The sequence below is a fragment of the Aricia agestis genome, chromosome 13 (assembly GCF_905147365.1).
Source record: "Aricia agestis chromosome 13, ilAriAges1.1, whole genome shotgun sequence".
Classification (NCBI taxonomy): domain Eukaryota; kingdom Metazoa; phylum Arthropoda; class Insecta; order Lepidoptera; family Lycaenidae; genus Aricia; species Aricia agestis.
The window spans coordinates 6611656-6628080 of NC_056418.1; the positions used below are offsets into that span (position 1 = coordinate 6611656).

The 16425-nt window shown below is 35.8% G+C and overlaps 1 protein-coding gene across 4 annotated transcripts in view; it reads right to left on the reverse strand.

The window, feature by feature from the left end:
* LOC121732955 (calcium-binding protein E63-1) overlaps window positions 1-16425 on the reverse strand; it is a 62602-nt gene that overhangs the window by 17262 nt on the left and 28915 nt on the right. For 3 of the 4 annotated variants that reach the window (XM_042122993.1, XM_042122996.1, XM_042122994.1), the window contains exon 3: window positions 9504-9591. In XM_042122993.1, coding sequence (XP_041978927.1) covers window positions 9504-9591 — 88 coding nt within the window. Of the gene's footprint in view, window positions 1-491; window positions 567-9503; window positions 9592-16425 lie in introns of those variants that run through there. The other variant, XM_042122995.1, reaches the window with a different exon arrangement.

The following is a 16425-nucleotide window of genomic DNA, read 5'->3' on the forward strand; positions in this document are numbered from 1 at the left end:
TTGTAACCCTTTCTACGAAAAATGGGAAAACGTAGGTGCATGAAATTTTGCAGTTATAGTTTATATGGTGCCCTTACCATATACTTACATTACCATCGAGCTAATATTATTTTGAAATTATGCTTTTATCATACATTTTTTTAACAAATAGAACATTACACACACTACAACACACACACATGAGAAATGACAGATTTTTGAGTGACAAGCCTATACATACGAATTATACTCTTTTATTTATGGTTGAAGTCTGTTGACAACAAGTTGACAAATTGAAAATGGATTAAGTATAGTTTTTTTTTTATTGAATCTAAGATACTATTAGACAATGCTTACACGGCCAGTCTGAGATCAGCTAAGTCCCAGAGACAAGAGTTGAAAAAAAAAGATGAAGTCTTTTTACAAAATATAGGTAGTAGTCCTAATGTCGTTGAAACTAAGGTGGAATTTCGACCATTGGGCGATCTCTAGTTATATTTAAAAAGACTTACAGAATTCGTTATTCTTTGGCGATGCCATCAGAAAGTCGGTTGCGAGCGTATATTTTCTATATTATCTCCACACCTTGTACTGTTATCTACCGAAATGTTTCATGGAAATGAGTGCCATCTCATCAGTTTACCTTATAACGTTCACAATATTGACAAAAGATCAACGTCTCCTTTCTTATCTTTGAGATAGCTTAACTATAGTGTCGTTAAACATAATCATGATAATTGTGATGGAAAACTTTTCCGTTATTACTCACTAGCGAATATAATCATAATCTAACGCAGAGGGCGTTACTAGCACATACAGTAAATAATCCGGCCAAAATCCGACATTTTGCACACATGATCTCTAAACTAACTAAAATAAATAAATTAAAATATTAAATAAACTAGATATATGTGTTTGATTTAAAATCCGCTGATTATGTTCTACGAAATGATCCGGATCAAAACTTTCTAAATAATAGTAAAAACGGTGTTTTAAATCAATCAAAACAAAACCATTCGTCATCAGCGGGCTTAATGCCATGATTTGCATTTTCCTCTGATTAGTGACTTGCTCATTTCTGATATGTCTACCAACAAAACGTATCAATCAAATTATAAATGGAATTTATGCGGTTAAATAATAAGACGTAATCCCACCAAAACATTTCTTGTAAAATGTAGCCGAGACGACCACATGAGGTTTACCCTGTGAAAAAGATATGAGATCTAATGTAGAGCCAATAGCTTCTGAATCTACACGGCCCAACCCTAACTTCAGCAAATTCTACATACCAGTAAATAAAAGGCTTCGCCCTTTCGCTACCGTCGTAGAGGTGAAGCGAATATTTAGTTTCTGATCTGAAGTTGGTAACGAAACAGCCAAGCCGTACATATTCACTGATAATATGTAGAATTTGCTTATGTTAGGGACAGTATATTTAGGCCGAGTAGATTCAGAAGTATATGAATTTTTTGTTGGTTGTACATACTAAACTTAGATTACGTACCAAATTTCAAATTTCTAGTGGTTTCTAGCACTTCAGGAAGTAGCCAAACATTTTAATAATCATCAGTGTGTCATTGTATGAGTGAGTCAGTGACAAAATCGGTGTATTTTAGATATCAATAAATCTATAGTACAAGAGCTGTTCAATTGACACCTCGTATTTTTAACTAGTATACTATTGACATCATATCCTGAAAATATGAACTATTTGGTACATCGGAAACCAACTCTATGAGGGTTCAAAAAAATGACGAAACACATCGAGAAAAGGTAGGTAAGTGCCCTTGCGCTTCGCTTGGCGAATAGTGGAAAATCAAATAGTAATAAGTTTTTATTAATCAATGTCTAACAGGCATACTTAGAAACAGTTAATTATTAATTAACTCTAATTAAATCAACAGTTTGGCAGAATATGTGTAAAGATCATATCAAAATCTACATTAAATTTCAGCTAAATTATCATTAAAATGCCACGAGTGCGATAGTTAATTTATATATAACGATTAAGCTTGAGGTTGATTAAGATCATTTCATAATAACTATGAAAGGATTAAATGGTACAAACATAAAGCGGTAAACATATCTTCATTGATTTACACCTCGAAATATAGTAAATCCAATGTATTTCACGTGGCTATAGTTACGAACAAATTTTTTTTTGTGTCACATTTTAAAAATCCGTAAAAGTTTTCAAAAATCTTAGCAAGGATATTTGCCAAGTACGTTGCCGGCCTTAAAGAGAGAATACGAGGTCGGAATGCTCCATACAAAGTGCTACGAAAGTATGACGTCAGTCTTCCGTAGTTTGTACGCATCGGGAGACAACTTTGTTCGACAGGTATATTAAATATTGCGTTTATGAAAGTGGTTTCATAATAAAAGTTGCTTTTAATTGCATAAGTTATCGAATTGTATACAAATATTAAAAAATTTAATTGAAAAAAAATTCGACTTGAATATCCAACTTTGAGGGCGCATAACAAAAAAAAATACAAATGCTATCAAACTGAAATTTTGGGAACACTTATTTTTTACCGTGATTTCTTTATTTTATTAACAAAATTTAATCTTTGACCTTGTCATCATCCCTATTGTTTATTAGGGGCCGTCCATAAATCACGTCACGTGTTTGTGCAGTAACAGAAACATCGAGACGTACACAACTTTGTTCAAACGCTGGCGCTAAATACTCATAAATTGAGTGTGTACGGTATTTTAAAAGAGTAATGACCACCATAAAGATGTGGCATTCTCCTGCCAAGATCAGTAGCTGTAAACGCGGTAGTATTCGGTAAAATTTACAGCTCAAAATACCGCATACTTGTGCAATTATTACTGCTCATTTATTTTTAGAAATCTATACATATTATAAAACAAAGTCGCTTTTTTCCCTCATGTCCCTTTGTTTCCTTTAATCTTTAAAACTACGCAACAGATTTCGATGATTCTTTCAGTGTTAAGATAGCCCATTTATCGAGGAAGGCTATAGGCTATATTTTATCAAGCTAAGACTAATAGGAGCGAAGATATAGAGGAAAATGTGGACAAAAACGGGGAAAATTATTCGAAAGGGCTAAATTGAACGCGCTAATCTCAGGAACTACCGGTCCTATTTGAAAAATTATTTCAATGTTATATGCCCATTTATTGAGGAATGCTATAGGCTATATTAATTTATCACGCTAAGACTAATAGGAGAATGTGGAAAAAACGGGGGAAATTATTTGAAAGGGCTTATCTCGTGAACTACTGGAGCAATTTTTATGTTATTTGGCACAGATTAGATGTAGACCACGTGAAGGATCATAAGCTATCGATTTTAATCATTTTTTCAGTGGCTATATATTTCATACCCGTGCGACACCGGGGCGGGTCGCTAGTAAAGCTATATAGTTTTCCGAGCTGTGGTGTTTTTGGTGGAAAATATCACATACTTATAACGTTATTGCCAAAATATCGTGTTCTTACATGAGTTTTATAGTGGTATGCTCTATGTCGCATCCGAAGGCTACTTTAATACCAAACAAAAAATTCATAAGGCGAACCAAGAACACTAAAAAATTTCACGTAGTTCAGCTGTACGATATATCAATGATTGTCCTTAGAGTTTAAATTAGCATCTTATTTATAAGTAGTAAATGTAAATATAGTTTGTAGCCCAAATATAATAATTACTATAAAACAAAATAAGTGAACGAAATTAGCTGACTTTTTGGCTGGACAGTTCAAGTAAATGGCTGCAACATTTTTGTACAACATTTCGGGTTACTTTTCTCTTATTGTGACGGTATTTAATTAAGAAGCTAACACCGACTACGATTGCTTGATGTTAACTTGCTTTAAGTTGCCATTCCCATTTTCATTACAGTCAAAATAATTTTCACAATAATCTTAGCAGTATAAATACCATACAGTAGACAGAATGTAGAGTAGGCTGTGTCCTTGAAATGAAATTCGCTCAACACAGATACAGGCAGGGCCCCCGCTACCATATTATGTGCAATGTGTGCAATGCACACGGGGCCTTTAGGGGCGCCAAATCGCCATCCTTTACGGGCGGCAAAACCAAGAGCAAAAAAAAATATTATAAAATAAAAGTTAAGAAATTGAATAGCATTAGGTATGTAACGAAATTGTATTAACATATCGTATTTAATTAGTATAAACAGTTTAAAGTTTAGTTCTTTGCTTTATTTCAAGCACCTACCTACCATCAATAAAATATAATTCAAAATGCCTTAAGGGGCGCCAAAATCCTTTTTGCACACGGGCGCCAGTTGCCCTTGCGGGCGCCCTGGATACAAGTATTACGCACCGTGTGGCGTGATACTATATTATTTGATAGAAATTAAGGTTTAGGGACAAAAACTGAAAATGAACTCTTTTAGAAAAATCTACGATGCCTACCATCGGTTATATCACCTGCCTGCGCGATTCAGGAGCTCCAGTATGAATACATTCTACTGTACATTACATTCTGTGGCAATAGCGTGGCTGTAATGTAATTTCGTGTTAAATGTGTTGGAGATGTTGAATTTAATATGAACTTAAGTGTAGACGTTTACAATCTTGATACTCTCAACGTTTGGCTTTTCGCCAATTTTTTATTGCAAAAACGAAATTGGGAAATATATTCGAGATGACTATATAAATTAAATTCACAGCCTGAATTTTTAACGTTTTGTAAGTAATACAGTTATGTAAACGAAAAACCAACATAATAATCATACAAAAAACTGTGTGTTCTACCGAAGGAAAATATGGTAGAGTCATATATATCCGATTTGGCTAACATTAGTCTTAAAATATTCGTTGAAGTCCAGGGAAGGTTTATACGGTGAGAAAATACAGAAAAACTGCGAGTAAAATACTGAAAACGATAATATATTATGGTTTATATTTGACTTACTGTTTAAAATACTTCTAAACGATACGAATGAAAATTAAAATCAAAACACACCTAACTTCAGGACTCAGATTCTCAAATACTTTTTCGTAACTGCCTCATTTATAAATCGCTTTACCGGGGTCACACGGGTGTCGATCAACGCCTTATGAATTATGAATGGCGCTGATTACTGTAATTGTTTCCACAATCTATACATCTTCCTCTTTAAATTGCCACAACATAATGAAACTCTAACGACTTCACAGAACGTCTACTGTTATGGTTAATTACTACGAAATTGTATTCGATTACGCAGTATTTTAAACTTACAGAAGTTCTATAAACTTCAGCAGTATTTTAATCCTGCACCCAATTCTACCACTTTACTATTTTATCATTTTAAAAACGCAACATTAAATTATTCGGGTACAGATTTGATCATATATAACTAATTTAATCCCTCGACTTTTTTCCTTTGTTTCTATTTTACTTATAAATAAAATAATAGAAGTATTAATAAATAAAGAAACTAAAGTAAACACACACAAAGTAAATAAGTACGCCAAATATTTAATTCTACAACACGTTTTTGTTTTTTTTCAAGTTTCAAAGCCCTCATTTTGTGTCATATTGCTTTATTTATGTTCCTAGTACATAAGCAGTCCTAGTGCTCGTTAGTGTTTAAACACAAAACCTAGTTAGAACAATTAGCGCTTCTCTCACGTAAAAACTCAACTCAATTTCAAATCACGTTGCAGCTGTTAAACATACGAAAGGGTCTGCTTCGTTACGAAGTGAAATATTCGGGTCCAGGTGCCCGATTCTAAAACCTTGAATTTCGCCTTAATTGCTGACCGCTAGACCGCTTAAAACAAACACGATTTTGAAAACACTTAATAAATGTGTCACCAACATTCTGAGGCTCTATGGACGTAGGTGATTAGGTTACATGCCGAATTTATGTAGAGGACGCTACTTAATAGTGTTTTAATTACGCACGTAAATTTTGATATTTCAACGATAAAGAACCATTCACATGCATACGATTTTCAGGAAAAAAAGTGTGATTTGTTTTAGGTGGGGGGCGGACCAACTATAGGAGAAACGGCCTCACAGTCCTGAATCGCGCTATCGAAATTATTGGCCTATTATAAAACTTAATTCATATGTATGTTGCAAACCTATGTAATTTAGTTGAGTTAGTAGGTACATCAAGCGGCTTGATGTACCTACTAACTCAACTCGTGATTTTTGATGGGCTTGATTCAAGCCCATCAAAAATCACGACTTACATTGACTTGAGATAACCCAATAAAATTACGTAGGCCACTACACTGTGAATTGTGACTACAATATGAATCAATTAATAGTGCATAATATAAATTCATGTATTTTGTCGGCTCCTATGCTTCATACTTTTGAAAGCTCAAGTGTAGCATCTGCTACGACCGCTACGACGCGCGACGTAGGACGCGTCCGGCAATTGCAAAATACCCTCATTTTTGGAGGTCTTGCGCAGAGTATACTATACTATTGCCTGCTCTTCGCCCGTTTCAGCGTTATGCAAATCGAATGAGTGTAATTGAAGCTTAAGCCATAACCTTCAGGAATAGACATTCGATGCCATAATGGATGTTTATGTACCTATTCTTCCATTTTACCACTTAATTCTACGTAATGGTTCCAAATTTGACTACGTTGTCATGTTTTTGATTCGAAACAATAAACAAAATTGCGCAAATAAGCCTTTTTCCTAGATTAAACTTTAAAGAATGTCGTAAAGGTATTTATTTGATGTAATGAGCATTAAGTTTTTGTACATAGGTACGAGACCGACAATATGGTAAATGTCTAGCTGCCGCACGCAGAGCCGAATATTAATTACTGAATAGTAACTAAATGAAAATTTTAACATACGCCCCACACATAAACCTACAGGGTGTAACAAAACTAAGTGATAATACTTTAGGGTGTGTATGGGGCCCCTATATAGAGTTCGCTGTGACCTTGTGTCTCAGCGGCAGTGCTGATAGAGTAACTTTTGTAAGGGAAAATCCATCAATCAATCCAAGGGCGCTTGCCCATACAAATCGCAAAAAAAAATTGCTCTTCCAGCGCTGCTACTTTCACAGCGAACTGCGAACTCTGTATACCCCATATACACCCTAAAGCAGTATTTTTCAATCTGTGGGTCGCGACCCCTAGGGGGGTCATGAAGCCTTACTCGGGGGATCACCGACAGAAAGAAAAAGTTGAGGTATAAATTATAATAGATTAATATACTAAACTAGGAAAAAAATCATTACCTTATAGTTAATACCTTTTAATAAAACTATTTCTTTGGCTTTCTATGACACGAGGGGGTCGCCAGTATATTTCAATCTGTAATGGGGTCGCGAAATCAAAAAGATTGAAAAACACTGCCCTGAAGTATTAACACTAATTAGTTTTGTTACACCTTGTATAATCTGTCAAACTTTTCATTAAGTTGAAGTTTAATCATCATTAATTATTGTTTTCTCTGTTGTAATAAATAAACCTGAAATGCCAGCAACAGTAACATAAAGATATGGTCTTTTCAATTAAGCAGATGAATAGAAATCATGTTTAAATAGCCCCTTACCACTAAAAGGGTTTTAAAGGTTCATTTAGAGAGAAAAATAATAAATTCAATCCGGTGACAGATTTAATTAAACAGAGTAGATACAACCCGCACTTGTTTTGGTTTGAAAACAGAATTCTAGCAAATGGAATTAAGGTGTTAACTTTGTAGTATATTCTAATGTTGAACTTGAAATGTCTGAAAATTTTCACCTATTTCTAGATATTATGTATCAGAAAGAAAACGATAAGTATTTTACATTTACTTTCAAAAATGTAATAAATGAAAATACATTAATAAATTACGCAATCCGCAATCGCAATAAGACAATATAGACTTAAAATTTAGTTTAAACCTGCGATATACGTCCCAAACAAAATATCTCTTATTGTTTTTATATTTTTTTGTTTTTGAAAATAATCCCATGTTCCCTGATAAGTGTTTGTTTTTTGCATGCGTGATATATTTTGTATGTCACATTTTTGTGTAATAGAATTAAGATAAATGAAACACTGTTTTGTTATTTCAGCATTAGTATACAAATCTGGTGGAAAAAGGTGTGGTTTCCGAGACTACAGACACAAAATAAAAACAAGGCCTTTACATCCGTTATGGATGATTTATACAGTATTTTTCAGAGCGAAGTAACCACTCCTCAAATACTGTGGTGCCTGGGACAAGATTTTTAAATGTCCGTATGGTTGCCCAAGCGCATACGGCATTCTCTCATCATAGTCGGCCTAGTCCAGAGGAAAGAACTAGTCAAAACGTCTGGGACCAACTATGTGCGGGTTTCCTCACGATGTTTTCCATCACCGTACGAGCGTCCGTATTATGTACTTGAGATCAGAAAATGTCTCATAGGTACACGCCTCCACCCGGGCTCGAACCTGCACCCTCTAAGAGTGCGAACCAAAGGTCTACTACCAATTAGGTCACGGACGCTCACACGTAAAGTCAGAATATAAATAATATTCAGTAAACAATTTTTATATTACATTGGGAGTACACAGTGCTCAAATTAGCATTATTTTAGATAACTTTAATTTCCAAAAGAATGTCATAATACGTCGCACGCGTGTAAACTTGTCATAAGCGAGTTTTTAGGGACACAGTTAAGTTACTCTATTGTATTATCAGTATATTGTATTGTAAAAAGGGCAGTGACCTCGGAATAGGGGTCCTAGCATTTTCGATAACCTCAATGACTTTTCCACTTCGATATCGAAAATAGGTACTATGTTCTGGAATAAAATTTGCTTAAAAGTTTTCTAATAATATCCCCATGAGAAAGAAAGCTAAATTGTTACTCGCTTGCTTTTAAACTTTTGATTTAGAGATTCAAATTGTAATGTAAGAAATCTAGCTGTTTTATGTAAATTTTTAACTACAATTTAAGATCGTAGGTATAGGTTTGTGAACCTAAACTGTGAAAGGCAATTCAAGCAATTATTTTAAATTATACTTGAAAATGACGAAAAAATCTTTCTGGAACCTATAATAACAATTTTTCTTAAGGAAATAAAATTGTGTTCTGCTTAACTAGACACTATCGAAGGCCTTCTATTCATTGGATTGCTACCCATTAATGTGCTACCTATTGCCATAAAATGTATTGTAGGCAGTAATTTAACAGATGTCAAACCTCTCTGTACTGTGTAGGGCCTACACATTACACAGTACAGGAATGTAAATGGGTGCAGTCAAAATAATGAAAAATACTTTCGAATGCGTTCGATTTTCAAATTTTTTATACCCCACATCTTTTATACTTACTTCAATTGTTTTAAAGGTTCTCAAGGTTCTTTTCGCACACTAAAACAATATGGCAATAGCTACCAAATTGACAAAATAAATCCGTTAACAAGATTTGTCACTTCTGTAATTACACAGAATTCTTGCATGTATTCGGGTCTCTTTTTGTATAAAGTATACATGTATTCGGGTCACATTTTGTAGAATCGGAACAAATTTTTTTGACACAGTTACTATTCCTTAGTTTTTATTACATACTAAAAAAATACTCACTTTTGAGGGTAGCATCACTGGGAGACGGCACCATCGGTCGGTCGTCAGCCGGTGCCTGCTTCTTCTTACTCTTCTTCTCATCGTCCGTCTGCAAAACAACACCCTCGTCAGACATACACGACGATTTTAATGTAATTCTAAACTAAAACAAAGAGGAAATGTCTTGGAGTGCGATACGATGTGATATCTCCGCATTATCGAAGCTTATCTGTTATCTAAAGATCGATGTTTTCAATATTATGTTTTCTTTGTGGGCGCCGTTTTGTTAAGTCGATAATGTGCACTTTGCACTTAAAGATCTTTTTCAAATTTCTAATGCACTATCAAAAAAGTTGATTCTTTAATAGGCAGATCACAAATGGCGGACCTACGTAATTTGGTCGTGTTATGTCAAAGCTATCCAACAGATCACGACTTATATTGAATTGACATATTCCGACCAATTGACGTAGGTCCGAATAAGAGAATTGTTTCGAATTTTTTTAAATAAATTTTGTGGTGACTCTCTTAACTTCCTCTTAACTCTTAACTGACAGTTTTAGTAGAAAAGCTAGCTAGGTTGTTTTTCTCTGCAAAAATATAGTACTGGGAATAACCTTCATAGGCTATTCCCATAATTTAGAATACAATATTTTTTATTTATTTATTGTATTCTATGTAGGTAAATGTAATAATTATCATAAAATATAAAAGATGTTGAGGGTAGGTTGTTTACTAAAATAATAAATCAGTCTTGGTCTAACGCCCGTCTTTGATTCACATGTCCCACTTCTCAATAACGTGACATGGCGCAGTCGGTAATAATGTATCCCGATTATGAGTGATTTTATTGTGACGAATTATTATAATAGTGCGCATGAGTGACACAGAAAGTGACAATTTTGAGGACAGTTCGGAAAACGTTTTATGTGAACGTGATACTCGTAAAGCAATCAAGATGGAGTCGGTATTGCAACCACCGTCACCGTTTAATTTCGAAAATAATTTAACGAACGTTACATCGGGTAACTTGTGTCGAGACTGGGAAAAGTGGAAAAAATCATTTTCTATCTACTACGAAGCATGTGAGTTGTCGAAAAAGGACCACAAAGTGCAGATTAACATATTACTACATGTCATCGGAGATAAGTGTCGCGAGGTGAGCGAACAGTTTACGGGCGAATCGAAGACACTCAAGGAGCTGCTCGATAAATTCGACAAGTTTTTTATACCTAAGAAAAATTTAGCCGTGGAGAGGCAAAAATTCTTTAGAAGGGACCAAAAGGAATTGGAATCTATCGAACAATATGCATTCGAACTTAACAAGATCGCGTCGAAGTGTGAGTTCCAGAATTTACAGGATGATCTCGTGTGCAGCAGATTAATATGCGGAATTCAGGATGTAGCACTGTCGGAAAGGTTACTCAGGGAACCGGAAATAACATTACCTAAAGCAATAGACATTTGTAGATTGGCAGAAATGTCTCGTATGCAGGCACAAAACATTAAGTCTGAAAATAATCAACATCACGTGCATTCCGTTGCGGATCACCACAAAACGAGCGACTCAGAGATTCACTTGGTGAAGGAAACCCGTGCTAGCTCGAGCAGACGCAATTATGTCCGTGGAGCTCGCCCGCGCCCGACCGTGTCGGCCTCCGCCCTAGCGCCAGCGTCTGCGCCCCGCGACCGGTTTCCTCAGCCGGCGGAGCACCCGCGAGGTGCTCGGCGTCACGACCGAGCGATCCAGCAGCGGCCCCGGGAATACAGAGATTGCGACTACTGCGGCAGGAATCACAGGAGGAACGAGTGTCCAGCGTACGGCCAGCAGTGCAGCAGGTGCAGGAAGATGAACCACTTCGCGCGGATGTGTCGCGTTTACACGGTACAGGATGATTCATCCACCGATCAGGTAATATATAAAATTCATTGTAATTCTAGTAGTGATTGGACAGTAGACTTGTTGATAAACAGTACAAAAATTAATTTTAAATTGGACACTGGTGCGGATGTTAATGTCTTGCCGCGAAAATATTTGAAAAAATTGGATATATCCGAGAGCTTTTTAACTCATACGAAATTAAGTTTACAAGGTTACTCCGGTAGCAAAATAAATGTAGTAGGAAAGTGTTATTTAAAAGTTTCATATAAAAATACTGATTACATTCTTAAATTTGTTATCGTAGATGTCGATTCCCCGCCGGTGTTATGTAAAGATTCATGTGAGGAACTAAAACTAATAAAAAGAATTATGTCCTTGAAACGAGTGTGCAATTATAGTAGTGAAAAAATTTTAGACGAATACAAAGATGTTTTTAATGGTATGGGATGTTTGCCGGGAGAGTATAAAATACAGTTACGTAGTGATATATCACCTGTAGTTCACGCGCCTAGGAAGTTGCCCGTCGCACTAAAAGATCAGATAAAAAATAAACTCGTAGAAATGGAATCGGAAGGTATCATCGCCAAGGTCGAGGGACCCACGGACTGGGTGAACAGCATGACCGTTGTTAAAAAACCTAACGGAGATTTACGCATATGCTTAGACCCGCGAGATCTGAATAAAGCTATAAAAAGAGAACATTTTAAACTTCCTACTTTCGAGGAAATAACGTCCAACCTCATGGGAGCTAAATTTTTCAGTACTCTCGATGCTAAGCAAGGATTTTGGCAGGTTAAATTAAGTAAAGACAGCACGAATCTATGTACTTTTAACACGGCTTTCGGTAGGTATAAATTTTTACGTATGCCGTATGGTATATCATCGGCTTCGGAAATATTTCATAAACGTTTGTATGAACATTTTGACGATATAGAGGGCGTCGTATTGTTCGTCGACGATTTATTGGTATACGGACCGACGAAAGAAGTACACGATCAAAGGTTGCGCGCCGTATTAAAAAGGTGTCAAGAAATAAATATAAAATTAAATAGAAGGAAGTGTAAAATAGGTTTAACGGAAATTAAATATTTAGGTCATAGGATTACGGAAGACGGAATTTGCCCCGACGATTCCCACGTTACTGCTATAAAAAATATGCCGCGGCCTAAGAATGTAAAAGAGTTAGAACGGTTCCTGGGGTTAGTCACTTATGTCAGTAATTTTGTACCTAACTTATCAGAAAAAACATCAATGTTACGCGAGTTACTGAAAAAAGATGTAGAATGGCACTGGAATGAGAAGCACGACGAGTGTTACGAAAAAATTAAAACCTGTTTAACTAGTCGCCCCATTTTGCAGTATTATGATTTGGAAAAGCCGATCGTCATATCGGTAGATTCTAGTAAAAACGGGTTGGGGGCATGTTTGATGCAAAATAGTCTTCCCGTATGCTACGCTTCAAAGTCACTTACAAAAACGGAGCAATCATACGCTCAAATAGAAAAAGAACTGTTTGCCTGCGTATTCGCATGCGAACGATTCTATTCTTATATATACGGCCGGACCGATGTTACGATTGAGACGGATCACAAACCGCTCGTGTCAATAATAAATAAGCCCCTCGCGAGCGCTCCAGCGCGATTACAAAGAATGCTCATGCGTTTGCAGCCGTACACTTTCAATCTTGTTTATAAGCCGGGAAAATACCTATACATAGCCGATACGTTATCGCGAGCGGTGGCACCGGGCGCGGCCGAGCCCTCGCAGCCGCGCGACCACCTGGAGGCGCAGGCGCAGGTCTGCGCTCTCATCTCTGCTAACCCTTTGACGGACTCTCATTTTATACAAATACAAAAGTACACTCGCGAAGATGATGACCTTCAAGAATTAATAAAAGTAATAAAAAAGGGGTGGCCGTCAGAAAGATCCAAATTAAGTGAATCGTTACGGGGTTACTGGGACAGCAGAGATGAGTTGAATGTAAATTTTGGAATAGTTTGGAAGGGATCTCGAGCGGTAATTCCGAAAAGTATGAGACACGAGATGTTAAAAAGATTACACGCGAGTCATTTGGGGTTAGAAAAATGTAAGCTTCGGGCTCGTGAAACCGTATTTTGGCCGAACCTAAACTCGCAATTAAACGATTTCCTATCGCGATGCGAGGCGTGTGTAAATTATAAAAGACAAAATTTTAAGCAACCACTACAATCACACGATTTGCCGGATAGACCGTGGTGTAAAATCGGGGTTGACATTTTTCATCTCGGGGGAAAGTCATTCTTGATCGTAGTCGATTACTTTAGTAAATTCATCGAGACAGTAAAACTTAAATCAATGACGTCATTGTGCGTCATCGACAAGTTAAAGAATATATTTAGTAGGTTCGGCATTCCGGAGATAGTCGTCTCGGACAACGGTCCGGAGTTCTCCTCCATGAGCTTCGAGGAGTTCTCCCGCGACTGGAACTTCTCACACGTGACGTCATCACCCACGTACCCCCAATCTAACGGCCAAGTAGAACGTGCCGTGCAAATTGTTAAAAATATCATGAAAAAGACCAGTTATAGTCAACAAGATTTTAATTTGGCAATGTTGGAGTACTACAACACTCCAATAGATCGCGAAATTCCGTCCCCCGCCGAACTACTGTACAGCAGGAAACTGAGGAGTGTAATTCCATGCCAGCCGTCGATGCTCCTACCTAGGGTTCCGAACGGTAAAATAGTGCAAAATCTCAAAAAACGACAGAATAAACAGAAATTTTACTACGATAGAAACACGAAAAATTTAAAACCCTTAAAAGTAGGACAAAAGGTAAAATATTGGATTAATAACAGTTGGGTATCGGGAGTCGTCCATTGCACGCTCGATCCAAGGTCATATTTATTGGAAACATCTCGAGGGACTTTGATTAGGCGCAACAGAAAACACATAATATTAGACCGCACTAGGCGCCGCGAGGCACTAACTCGCACGCATTATGACGACATATTGCCGCTGCCTACTCCGTCAACCAGTGTTTCAATGCAGTCAGCTGATTATCAGCCGAGTCACACTAATACCTACTATCGTACTCGTTCTGGCAGGACAGTGCGACCTCCTGATCGGTGGGGTTTCTCCTCGAACGATGGCAGGCAAGTTAGCTAAGACTTTGGCAGGTTAGTTTAAATAAATTTATTATAATTAAAATTATAGTGGCCATGTTAATTTAATATTTTGTAAATCGAAATGGAATTAATTAAAGTGTATATTAATATAATGTACTGAATGCTAACTATAAATAGTAAAATACCAAAATATTAACTATAATGATAAGAGATTAATTAAAAATTTAAAAATTAATGCAGTAATGCAATATTTATATTTATATGAAATTACTTACTTATACTAATTACTTATAATTAATATTATTATTGTGAACAGAATGAAAATGATATTTTTGATAAGTGATTATATTATTATTAGTGATCAATATTATTTAATGTCATTTTTTTTATATATACTTACTCGCAAAGTCAATTAAAGCAAAACATTAAAATTTATAAATATTAGTTACTTATTAGATACTTACTTAATAGGAATAATGCGCATGATAATTTATATTATAATAGAATGCATGATATTTTAACTTAATTAAATGAAATCTTATAATTTTTGTCAATAATTGAATTTGGAAATAATAATCATCTTTTGTGTATTTTTTATTTTTTAATGAAGTCAATAAAATTATAATATTTTCTCTTCCACCACATTTGTAATAAATAAGGGGTAAGACTATAATGACTACTATAATTGATTAATAATGAATTACATATTATTTTGTATGATTAAAAATTGTTATTTGCAATATTTTCACTTCTGCTTGAATTTTAGTTAAGTAGGTAGGTGAGACAAAGGACTTATATTTTTTGTATGATTTGTATGTACTTAGAATTAACTTACTGCTGATTAATAATTACTGTGTAAATTCTTTATAAGAACTTATATTTTGTTTTGTTTGATTTTTTGTTAACAAAGGGGTTGTAGGTAAATGTAATAATTATCATAAAATATAAAAGATGTTGAGGGTAGGTTGTTTACTAAAATAATAAATCAGTCTTGGTCTAACGCCCGTCTTTGATTCACATGTCCCACTTCTCAATAACGTGACATTCTACATTTTGGGAGTATCCTTCAATTAATGTTTTTAATCTTTAGATACGGAACCTTAAAAAGGGATCCCAGTTCGAACTCGAACCTGATATCTTATCACTTTCACATTAAATGTGCATTATCACGTCTTGTAAGTCTTCAAACGGAAACAAAATTTACAACAACAACGGCAACACTATTCCTATATTGATAACAGTATCGAGTAGCCACTCAGGTTTGGTATGAAAATTAAATGTCATCATTATTTTTAGTCAAGTGTCAAGTGTAAGTGAAAAAAGTTTTGAGGCCGAGTGAAGAAGACACCAATAAGACTTCTAAGCATTGTCATAATTGCTTAGAAGTCTTATTGGTGTCTTCTTCACTCGGCCTCAAAACGTTTTTTAAAATGATTTATATGTACGATACATTTTTTAATCGGATAGATCTACAACGTAAAGACCCACTTGACTAAAAATAATGATAACATTTTATATACGTTCAACATGGAGCAATTAGAATTACCTTAGATCTAATACTACATATTGCTTTCTGCAGACTTTACGCGTCTTAGTGCCGCGCCACATCGGAATAGCAGCGGCGAGGCTCTTAGGCTTGATTTATATGCGTACGCCCAAACGCGCGGCTTGGCGGCTCCAGTGCGAGATCACAAGCAACTGTATGTTATCGTTACACACTATTGCTTGTGATCTCGCGGTGTAGCGGCCAAAACGCGCGTCCGCGCATATGAATCCAGCCATAGTGCAAAAGCAAAGTTTTTAAACTAGGCCAGTTGGACATTTAGCGGTATTGTATTGTACATTCAATGATTTAGTTACGGATATTATATCATCAAGAACGGACGGACTGATAATAGATTTGTTGGTGTTTGATTGACTCCTGTTTGTAATAAGTTATATTCAGATTTCATAA